This window comes from Muntiacus reevesi, chromosome X, assembly GCF_963930625.1.
Source record: "Muntiacus reevesi chromosome X, mMunRee1.1, whole genome shotgun sequence".
In the NCBI taxonomy this organism is placed as follows: domain Eukaryota; kingdom Metazoa; phylum Chordata; class Mammalia; order Artiodactyla; family Cervidae; genus Muntiacus; species Muntiacus reevesi.
The window spans coordinates 16267741-16280003 of NC_089271.1; the positions used below are offsets into that span (position 1 = coordinate 16267741).

Genomic DNA, 12263 nt, shown 5'->3' on the forward strand with positions numbered 1-12263 from the left:
ACTGCAGCCATGAAATTAAATGACGCTTGCTCCTTGGAAGGAAAGTTATGACCAACCTAGACAGCATATTAAAAAGCAGAGACATTACTTTGCCAACAAAGGTCCATCTAGTCAAAGCTATGGTTTTTCCAGTGGTCATGTATGGCTGTGAGAGTTGGACTATAAAGAAAGCTGAGCACCAAAGAACTGATGCCTTTGAACTGTGGTGTTGGAGAAGACTCTTGAGTGTCCCTTGGACAGCAAGGAGATCCAACCAGTCCATCCCAAAGGAAATCAGTCCTGAATACTCATTGGAAGGACTTATGCTGAAGCTGAAGCTCCAATACTTTGGCCCCCTGATGTGAAGAGTTGACTCATTTGAACAGACCCTGATGCTGGGAAAGATTGAAGGCAGGAGGAGAAGGGGACAACAGAGGATGACATGGTTGGATGGTATCACTGACTCAATGGACATGAGTTTGAGTAAGCTCCAGGAGTTGGTGATAGACAGGGAAGCCTGGCGTGCTGTAATCCATGGCATCACAAAGAGTCAGACGTGACTGAGAAACTGAACTGAACTGAAACATCATAGTTGTGCCTAAACTTAGGAATACTGGATAGCTATATTAAAAGTGAAAATTGACATCCATGACTCCAAAATTTAACTGACCAAGTTACTTCAGTGACCTCATAAGCACTAACCTGACAATCAAGAGACCCAAGGTTCTAACTGAAGCTCTACCACCATATGATCTTGGAGAGCATTAAAAAAAAAAGAAGAAAACAAAACATGAATGGGGGGAAAAAATCTGACTAGGATGTAATTAAAGAGCCACCATACCAGGATGAAAGGAGTATAAATTGGAAATAATAACTGAGAAATCAAAGCTATTTCACAATTAGACCTCAAAGAACTTAAGACTTTTCCACAAACCAGTTACATTTGTTAAATTTTTCAGTGACACTGGAAAATACTTAATTAATCTAAGACAATGTTTAAAATATTCTATCACCATTTGTGTCTTCAGTCAGTTCAGTTCAGTCACTCAGTCGTGTCCGACTCTTTGAGACCCCATGAATCGCAGCACGCCAGGCCTCCCTGTCCATCACCAACTCCCGGAGTCCACCCAAACCCATGTCCAAGTCAATGAAACCATCCAACCATCTCATCCTCTGTCGTCTCTTTCTCCTCCTGCCCTCAATCTTTCCCAGCACCAGGGTCTTTTCCAATGAGTCAGCTCTTCGCATCAGGTGGTCAAAGTATTGGAGTTTCAGCTTCAACATCAATCCTTCCAATGAATACCCAGGACTGATCTCCTTTAGGATGGACTGGTTGGATTTCCTTGCAGTTCAAGGGATTCTCAAGAGTCTTCTCCAACACCACAGTTCAAAAGCATCAATTCTTCGGCACTCAGCTTTCTTTATAGTCCAACTCTCACATCCATACATGACCACTGGAAAAACCATAGCCTTGACTAGACGGACCTTTGTTGGCAAAGTAATGTCTCTGCTTTTTAATAGGCTGTCTAGGTTGGTCATAACTTTCCTTCCAAGGAGTAAACGTCTTTTAATTTCAAGGCTGCAGTCACCATCTGCAGTGATTTTGGAGCCCAGGAAAAATAAAGTCAGCCACTGTTTCCCCATCTATTTGCCACGAAGTGATGGGACCGGATGCCATGATCTTAGTTTTCTGAATGTTGAGCTTTAAGCCAACGTTTTCACTCTTCCTCTTTCACTTTGAAGAGGCTCTTTAGTTCTTCTTCACTTTCTGCCATAAGGATGGTGTCATCTGCATATCTGAGGTTATTGATATTTCTCCCGGCAATAATGGGCTATAATTTGAGCTAGCAAATCCTTTATACCAGTGCTATATAATATAAGTGCTTTCTATCGCACTGCTAGTTAATGTAACCTTAATTTTTTTCTTTGTTCATGAGGCAAAAATTCTTAGTCCACAACACTATTCAGCTTGGATGCCCATATGATAACAGTCTACCAAAAATATAGTGGAAACACACATAGCAAAAGGCTTTACTAATTTAGATTTGATACATCTACAATACCACAGTGAGAATTCCTGACCAAAATAGTTCAGAAAGTAGCAGACAAGCCTGAAGTCCCTATCTGTCTCTACATTTTTATCCTCATTGACAGATGAGCAGCTAGGGTTGGGGGGGTGGGGATTTACTCTTTCAGAAAAGAGCCCTGGGAACTGATAGGCCTTTTCTTGAGACAGATGTACATAATGCTGTGATCTGCTTGTTGCTTACACATGTCTGTGGTCCTTCTTGTTTGACTTGTAATCTATTCTAGTTCATACACTAGCCCAAACCCCTTTTAGCAAAATGAACATAATCTATGAGGCCCCCTATTCTTCTCCAGAGTAAATCAGAATCATAATGTCTTCCACCAGTGCTAGGCTTGAGTTCAGAGGCTATGTAAAGAAAATGAGGAAAGTATCTAGAGCTTGAAGCTTCTCAGCTGAATGATCAGCACCCACTACTTTATAGTATTTACCACAACTATAACTGGACATTTGTTTAATGTCTACCAAAGCTCAAAGCAACTGAACACACACACACGCAAGCTCAAAGATCAGAGGAATTGTGTTTGTCTTATTCATTACTGGACTCCCACAGAAGGTCACCAGTATCTGCCAGGCACTATACTAGGTACTGCAGATGCAGCAGTTAAGAAAACGGACAAATACCCTGGCTCTCCTGGAGCTTACCTTCTAGTAGTCACTCACTGATTTCTAAAATAAGATGTTAGAGTCAGGACTCTGAGAAATTTCTGCAAATGTCTGTAAATTTGACTAAGTAATCTCATTTTTAATCAGAGTTTTGAAAATTTTGAAAAGTTACTAGTTTCAACTTTTAAGGATATATTCTTCAAATTGATTTTCATGAAATTTCCAGAATAGGCAAATCTATAGAGATAGAAAGAAGGTAAATGGTTGCCTAGGGAGAGGCACTGTGAGGAAATGGAAAGTGACTACTAGCTAGGTAATAGGGTTGCTTTTTAGGGTGATAAAAATATTCTAAAACTGATCATGGTGATGGTTACACAACTCTTGGAATACACTACTGAGAACCACTGAATTGTATACTTTAAATGGGAAGATTGTATGGTATGTGAATTATATCTCAATAAAACTATTATATTAAAAAATGGAAAGGAATTTGTAAGGATGAGGAAGAGTACTCTAACCTAACAGCCTCCATTTCCTTGGAGAGTTTTGGGGACTGGAAGGAAGAGCTGAGGAACAAGTAAGGCCAATGAAAAAGAGAAGTAAGGAAACACTGAGGACCCAGCTACGGTAATAAAGAATGACTCCACTACAGGCAATCTTTTCATAGGAACAGAAAGTCATGGATGAACTACTTACTCCAAGAGTGGGGCTCTGCAGGGGAGGTACAACAGAAACACAAGGGGCAAGAGACTTGCCTGGAAATCGCTGGTAAACACAATAAGTTTGCTGTTGTATTTTTTTTTAATTTAGCCTTTTGTCTGCGTATGACTTATTTCCTCATTTTCCATAAGAGCAGGTGCAATGGGTCAGAGTCTATCTCCTGCGTCTCTGATATAGTGCTATACACATGCTATTAACAATAAAAGCTTAAAACATGAATTAATAACTCAGACAATAAAGTTAACATTTACTGAACATTTACTACAAGCTTAGGCAGTATATTAGGTGCTTTACATTCCTTTTCTTTAATTCTAATAGTTCCATGAGTAAGTAGTTATTATCCCTGTGCTACACAGGCGAAAAGAGAGACTAAGAACATTTGAGTAATTTGCCCAAGGTCACAAGGCTAGTAAAAAATGAGGCTAAGATTCTAGAAGAGGTCTGTCAGATCCCCCAAATGCCTAAGCTTTAATCCACATGACTGTCTTTTGACCATCAAAAAAGACATTCACACTGACTCTAGTGTTAGAAAGGTTTTTATTAAAAATCAAATTATTTTAAATTGGTAATACATGGTAATTAATAACTAGATATCTTTACTTTGGCAAAACTGCACTGAAATACATAGTTATCTTTTAACTTAATCCCTCTCTATGTGAAGCCAAAGTAAAATTTTCAAAATTAAATACTATCTTTTTGGTCTTTCCAATTGCTTAGATTTTATATTTACAAGAGTTTACTATACATAGATTATACCAAAAGCAATAAGAAAAGAGTTCATACTAACACTGAGCGAAGAAGAAATATATGTTCTACTGAACTAATTTAAAACCTACCATTTTGCACAGAAGATGTGCCTGATTGAGGAGCTCTCTCTTGATTCTCCTTCTTTACATCCATTGACTCTTTAAAAAAAAGAAAGAAAATAGTGAGCAATACCAGAAGAACAGAGCAACAGTTTGAAAGAGTACTTACAAAAACCTAAACTGTATTTTCTAATAGGAACCAGTTTCAATTTTATAATTATATCCTCACTTTCTGCATAGGACTTCACTTTCTAATATATAATGTACTTTATAATTTGTTTATTTGTTTATTGCATGTCTCATTTCACTCAAATGTAAGCTCCAAAATGTCAGAAATTTTTTCATTTTGTCTCTTATTCACTACTTTTTATCCTCAGTGCCCAGAAAAGGACTCGGCACACAGAACATTCTTGAACATCTGTTAAATAAATGAACAAACCAAAATGAGCTGAGCTGATCCTTACAATATTCAGATTAATGTGTCCCAGCAATAAATTGCATACTTTTGAGAATTTAAAACAACAGAGAAGCTAGAATACAATGTAATTCAATGGACTGTTTGTTGTTGCTCAGTCACCTAGTTGTGTCTGACTCTTTGTGACTCCATGGACCGCAGCACACCAGGGTTCCCTGTCCTTCAACAGACTAGGAAAAGTTTTTCTCTGTGCTAGGCTGAGGAGCTCAAACAGCACTGGACCTTGGAACTTCACCAAATCTAAGATATATTTCATCCACATTTATTATAGTATGTATTTCTTAAATGACTCATGATTATTATGCTGAAAAACTAACCACAATCTTCAATATTATCAAATAAGCAGTCACTCTTCTTAACTTCCCTGTTGTCTTAAATTTTTTAAATATATCTGTTTCAATCAGGACCCAAATAAAGTCCATACAGACAGTGGTAGGTACATTTCTTAAATTTCTTTTGATCTGTAGGCTCCTCCTCCTCTGTTTATTTTCCCTTCCTCTAGCAATAATTTTGCTGGTGATATCAGTTCAGACTTTTCCAGTCTGTAGTCTGCTACTTCCTCATGATACTGGGTTCTTCTGGTCCTTATAGTTTCTCTAAATTGATACAGCTATTTCAAGCCAGAAGAGCTTAACCAGATTCAGGTTTAGCTTTTTTGCAAGGAAGAGAGAAAATGACTTCATAGGTGGTGGTGTGTACTTCTCACAGGAGGTTCCTAATATACCTAGTTCTCTTTTGTGATATGAGCAGCCTAGATCCATTAGCTCATCAATGGTCGCATAATGTGAAGTCACTCAGTCGTGTCTGACTCTTTGCAACCCCATGGACTGTAGCCCACCAGGCTACATGGAATTTTCTAGGGAAGAGTACTGGAGTGGGTTGCCATTTCCTTCTCCAGGTCGCATAATGGAGGTATTCTAATTTTATCATCCTGTCTTTATTAGCCAGAAAACTTCTATGAGAGAAAACTCCCCTCTTCAACCATTCAGTTGCTCTGAGGTAGAGACCACAAAAGGAAGTCACAGTCAATGCTTTATTATTTCTCCTTTATTTTCTAGTTTTCAAAATAATGAATTGTATCCCCACCATACTCCACAGATGACCAATAAGCATTGTTTTGTTTTTTTAGTATCGTTATGAACCAATGAATTTAATAACATGGTATGTTTCCATCTAGTGCTATTTTACCCTTACTGAGACTTGAACTGTCAAGTGACATGCTTCTTTTTTTTTTTTAAGTGACATGCTTCTTAAAGAAGAATATAGGAAGGATGCCAGGTGTACCATTAAAGGTATCAGATCTACTTTCTGGTTATGATTGACTCTTCAAGATATGTGAACACTCAAGAGGGATGTATGGGCTACTTTCTATTTAAATAATTTGACTAATATAAAGTAAGTACACATTTATATTTACTAAATAATTCTACAGTAGTATTTTCTAACAGAGAAGAAAATGAAATTATAAAGGCCTGGTTCCTGTTCAAGGAAAGCTAAGAATCTAGGTACAGAGACTATACTAAACTAATACACTTGACAAAAACAGAAATAGCAGAGCACAACATTCAGCATGCAGCCAGAGTAAAAGTCATGAGAGAAAGAGAACTTAAACTGGGTCTTGAAGGAGGAACAGGATTCAGGACAACAAAAATATGAAGAATATATTATGGGAAAGAAAATACAACTCAAAACAGAGAGTGAAAATGACTGTGACACACTCATGGGACAGTGAGCTGACTTCTCACTAGAGCAGGACAGGATGAAGCATTTTTTTAACATCCATATTTAAGTAAGAAAATCTGGATTTTGATCTTGGCTGTCATAGATTGTTATATGACCTGTTCACTTAACCTCCCTGAGTGTCAGTTTTCTCATTTACAAAACTAAGAAGGAAAAACAAGATTACCTTTAATAGTTATTCAGTTCTAAAACCCCAATTCTTAGCACCTAAACTGACATCTTCCATTCATTTCATTTTCTTTTTAATTTCATTTTTCAAAAAAGTTTTTTTTAAACATTCAGTCTACCAAAAGATACTAAAATTTCAAATGATTGACTAAAAGTATCATCTTTAGACAAGTATATCTTACCTTCTTTCACTGTCTGCCCCATGGTATCTCTCTCTGGTGTGCTTTCCTACAAGGAGAAAAATCAGTTACTGCCTCCTTTTAACATAATACATGTCTGCAGGGTGGTATTATTAGAAATCAGCTATAATGGGACTACGTCAAATGAAAAAGCTTCTGCACAGTGAAAGACACTAAACAAACTGAAAAGGTGACCTGCTGAATGGTAAAAAAAAAAAATTTGCAAATAATATACCCAATAAGGGGTGGATATCCAAAATATACAAGGAACTCATACAACTTAACATCAAAAAACAAACCAATTAAATAATGGGCAGAGGATCTGAAAATATTATTTTTCCAAAAAAGGTACACAAATGGCCAATAAGCACATATAAAGATGTTCAACATCACTAGTTATCAGGGAAATGCAAATCAAAACTTTAATGAGATATCATCTCACAGAACAGCTATTATCAAAAAGACAACAAATAACAAGTCTTGGTAAGGATATGGAGAAAAGGGAATCCTTATGCACTGTTGGTGGGAATACAAATTGGTACAGATACTGTGGAAAACAGTATGGAGATTCCTCAGAAAATTAAAAATAGAACTACCACAAGATCCAGCAACTGCACTCCTGGGTATTTCTCTAAAGAAAACAAAAACACGAATTCAAAAATATATATGCAGCCCCATGCTCACTTGTATTGTAAACATTGTAACATTATTTACAATAGCCAAGGTATGGAAGCAACCCAAGCATCCGTCAGCAGATAAATGGATAAAGACAATGTGGGGTATATATACACAGTGGAGCATTACTCAGTCACAAAAAAGAATAAAATCTTGCCATTTGCAACAGCATGCATGGACTGGGAGGGTATTATGCTAAATGAAGTATGGTGGATAAAGAAAGACAAATATTGTATGATTTCACTTATATATGGAATCTAAAAAAATGTAACAAAGCAGTCATAAATACAGAAAACAGGTTGTTGCCATAAGGGAAGGGGTTGGGAGAAAGAAAACTGAGGGAAATTAAGAGGGACAAATTTCCAGTTGCAAAATAAATGAGTCACAGATAAGAAATGTACAGTGTGGGGAATACAGTCAATAATTATACAGTATCTTTGTATGGAGTGAGCGGGCCCCTGGTGGCTCAGACAGTAAAGAGTCTACCTGCAGTGTGGGAGACCCAGGTTCGATCCCTGTGTTGGTAAGATCACCTGGAGAAGGAAATGGCAACACATTTCAGTATTCTTGCCTGGAGAATCCCATGGATGGAGGAGCCTAGCAGACTATACAGTCCATGGGGTCACAAAGAGTTGGACATGACTAAGCGACTTCACTTTCACTTTCATCTTTGTATGATAACAGATCATGATCATAAATAGACTTATCCTGGTGATCATTTTGAAATGTACAGATATCTGGAATCACTATGCTGTGTCACAGAAACTAACATAGTGTTGTAGGTCAATTACACTTTAAAAACAAAGAAACAAACTCAGAAAAAAAAAAAATCAGATTTGTCATTACTAGAAGTATAGGGGCTGGGGGGAGAGAAGGAGAAATTGGCTGAAGGCAGTCAAAATGCACAAATAAGATAAATAAATGCTAGTTATAAGATAAATAAATGCTAGGGATGCAATGTACCATGTGATAAATATAATTGACACTGCTGTATATTACATATGAAAGAGAATAAATCCTAAGAGTTGTCATCATAAGGAAAAATTTGTTTTCTATTTCTTTAATTTTGTACCTTTAGGAGATGATGGATGTTCACTAAACTTATTGTGATAACCATTTCATGGTGTATGGAAGTCAAATCATGCCAATTATATCAGTAAAAATGGAAGAAAAAAATAAAGGTTAAAAAAAAGAAATCAGCTATAGAGTTAGATCATTTTAATCTCTTTCCTTTGAATAAAAATAAGTTCAGTAGATTAGTAGTTGCCAGGGGCTGGGGGAAGAGGGACTCGGGAGTGACTGTTAATGGGTATGGGTGTAAATATGGGGTTTCTTTTTTAAGGTGAGGAAAATGTTACAGAATTATACAGTGGTGATGGTTGTAGAACCTTATGAATACACTAAAAACCACTGAATTGTACACTTTAAAAGGTTAAATTTTATGGTTAAATGAATAAAAAAAGAGCAGATGGTAAGCTAGGAGAGTTGAGATTCAAACTAGCAACTATCCCAAAAGCTGACTTACGCCCATGTTACCAAGAGGTGGAAGAATTATTAACTGTGTTGATGAAACCTGTAAGAAGTGCCAGTCTTCTAATAAGATAATTACTTGTTAAAAGGTCTCTGTATTTTGAGTCACTAAATCTTTCATTAATTCAAACTTTTTCTGCATGTCCTTGATATGCCAGGCACTCTACAAAAAAAGATAAATAATATACTGTCCTTGACTCTTTAGTCAAAAAGAGGCACATGAACAAAACACATTGAGTGTTATAAAAGAAAAAGTACATGAAACATTGAACGTGACAAAGGGATAGCTACCTCTCACTACTCCGTGTGCCTGTAAGTCAGAACATGATGATGTAAGTAACAGAAGGTAATTTGTTATTTAAAGGAAGCCTATGGGGAATATGTTCTCTAAGCCACGCAGAACATCACCTGCACCTCTGACTCAACAGATTTATACTCAAGCATCACCTTCCCAAAACTTGCTTCCTCTAACATTTTTGTTTCTCTTACTAGCACCACTATTTTCCAGGTGTTTGGCCTTAAGACCACAGCTATGACTATTGAAGCTCTCTTATTTCACTCACATATTCAATCAGTGGCCAATATGTGCTCTCTCATTTCCCTTTCCCCTGCTATTAACCGGTTTTGTTGTTATTTAGTCACTAAATCCTGTCTGACTCTTTAGTGACCCCACGAACTGTAGCCCACCAGGCATGGGACTTCCCAGGCAAGAATACAGGAATGGGTTGACATTTCTTTCTCCAGGGGATCTTCTCAACCCACATATCGAACCGGAGTCTCCTGCATTGCAGGTGGATTCTTTACTGCTGAGCCACCAGAGAAGAGGGAAGCCATGAACTGGTTTACACCCTCATTAGCTCCTGCCTGGTCTAATACCATAGCACCCTAACTGGTCTTACCACAAGGGTCTACCCCCACCCCAAACTACCCAATACACAATGTCATACATTGTCTGAACTGTTTTCTGCCCAAATTACCCTCCTACTTTAGTAATCTCATTGACTACTGAATTGAACAAATCTTTGTTGGGACATATTTAAAGCCCCTCATAATTTCAAAGCTACCTGCTATCTACCACCTATAACTATCCTGTGGCCTAGCCCAAAACTCATCATGTTATTCTATCTACATGGGACACCCTTTCCTCCTCTTCTGCTTCTGGAAATCCTATCCATCCTTTAGTGCCCAACATAAATGCAAGCTCCTTCTCGAAGCCTTTCTTGTTCCTTTCTACATTACCACCATCTGTTTGCATGTGTGATCTGGTTATTTATATAACCATATTTACAGAATTCCTGTTATATGCTTGATGCTGTTTGGATAGAAGATACACGATCTACTATGAAAGAGCTATAAATCCAGTAGGAAAAACATATTAACAAACAGTTATCGAAAAAAGCAAGACAATACACAGGCTCTTCAGGAAAGCAGGAGCACTATTAACTGGGAATATATCAATAAAAGAAGGCTTCTCAAAATAATAGCAAATGAAGCAACAGACAAAGGATTAATCTCAAAAATTTACAAGCAACTCCTGCAGCTCAATTCCAGAAAAATACATGACCCAATCAAAAAATGGGCCAAAGAACTAAACAGACATTTCTCCAAAGAAGACATACAGATGGCTAACAAACACATGAAAAGATGCTCAACATCACTCATTATCACAGAAATGCAAATCAAAACTACAATGAGGTACCATTACACGCCAGTCAGGATGGCTGCTATCCAAAAGTCTACAAGCAATAAATGCTAGAGAGGGTGTGGAGAAAAGGGAACCCTCTTACACTGTTGGTGGGAATGCAAACTAGTACAGTCACTATGGAGAACAGTGTGGAGATTCCTTAAAAAACTGGAAATAGAACTTCCATTTGACCCAGCAATACCACTCTTGGGCATACACACTGAGGAAACCAGATCTGAAAGAGACACGTGCACCCCAATGTTCATCGCAGCACTCTTTATAATACCCAGGACATGTAAGCAACCTAGATGACCATCAGCAGATGAATGGATAAGGAAGCTGTGGTACATATACACCATGGAATATTACTCAGCTGTTAAAGAGAATTCATTTGAAACAGTTCTAATGAGATGGATGAAACTGGAGCCCATTATACAGAGTGAAGTATGCCAGAAAAATAAAGATCATTACAGCATACTAACACATATATATGGAATTTAGAAAGATGGTAATGATAACCCTATATGCAAAACAGAAAAAGAGACACAGATGTACAGAAAAGACTTTTGGACTCTGTGGGAGAAGGCGAGGGTGGGATGTTTCGAGAGAACAGCAAGTATATTATCTATGGTGAAACAGATCACCGGCCCAGGTGGGATGCATGAAACAGGTGCTCGGGCCAGGTGCACTGGGAGGACCCAGAGGAATCGGGTTGGGGGGGAAGTGGGAGGGGGGATCGGGATGGGGAATACATGTAACTCCATGGCTGATTCATGTCAATGTATGACAAAACCCACTGCAAAGCTGCCAAGTAATTAGCCTCCAACTAATAAAAATAATTGAAAAAAAAAAAGAAGGCTTCTCAGAGGAAGTGGTGTGTAAACTGGTTCTTTAAAGGTAAACATTAAAATGAGCAGAGAGGACAGAGAGGAATTTCAGATTGAGGGCACAAAATGAGTTAACCCTAAAGAAGATCCTGCCTGGTCTACTTGATTATGAAATGCTGAAGCTGCTCGGGTTCCTTCTGGGCTCTCATCTCCCTCTACAGTCTCTCAGGAGCCAAGCATACACAGACAACTTGCAAAGTATTACCTTTCCCTCCCAGATCGCTCCTCTGAAAGTCAGACTGAAATAATTAAATGGATTGGATATTTGATACCACTGTGGAGAAGACTGTCAATTAAGGACTACAGCCTAACAGTGAAAAAGAAAAAGTGAAAAATATAAAGTGTGCTGAATCGAAGCAGAAAGTAAAGGGAGATGAGCCACAATCCAGGTAGGGACTAAAGGAAGTTAACCAACTCTAGTCAGAAAGCAAAACCTTGTGAATTACATTAAAGTAAATCCCATTACTACACAAAGGATTCAGTTCAAAAAACTGAGGGATGAATCACACACAGAAGATAAACCCAGGTTCCTATGTTCTTCTCGAAAATCTCCACAAGTGAGTTCTTAATCCCGACTGGTATCAACTGTTCCCATTAGTTGAGTGATTTTGTAAATCCTAGAAGGTAAAAGTATATTTAGAAATAATTAAAAACAAATATTTTTTATCTTCTTTCCCCCCTTTATTTTAATTGTAGTTGATTTACAGTATTTGTTAATTTCTGCAGTA

The 12263-nt window shown here is 37.7% G+C and overlaps 1 protein-coding gene across 3 annotated transcripts in view; it reads right to left on the reverse strand.

The window, feature by feature from the left end:
- SCML2 (Scm polycomb group protein like 2) overlaps positions 1-12263 on the reverse strand; it is a 113150-nt gene that overhangs the window by 83750 nt on the left and 17137 nt on the right. For all 3 annotated transcript variants that reach the window (XM_065916114.1, XM_065916112.1, XM_065916113.1), the window contains exons 2-3: positions 6763-6808; positions 4228-4296 (exon numbers count right to left, since the gene is read on the reverse strand). In XM_065916114.1, coding sequence (XP_065772186.1) covers positions 4228-4296; positions 6763-6784 — 91 coding nt within the window. In that variant the 5' untranslated portion in view covers positions 6785-6808. The remainder of the gene's footprint in view (positions 1-4227; positions 4297-6762; positions 6809-12263) is intronic.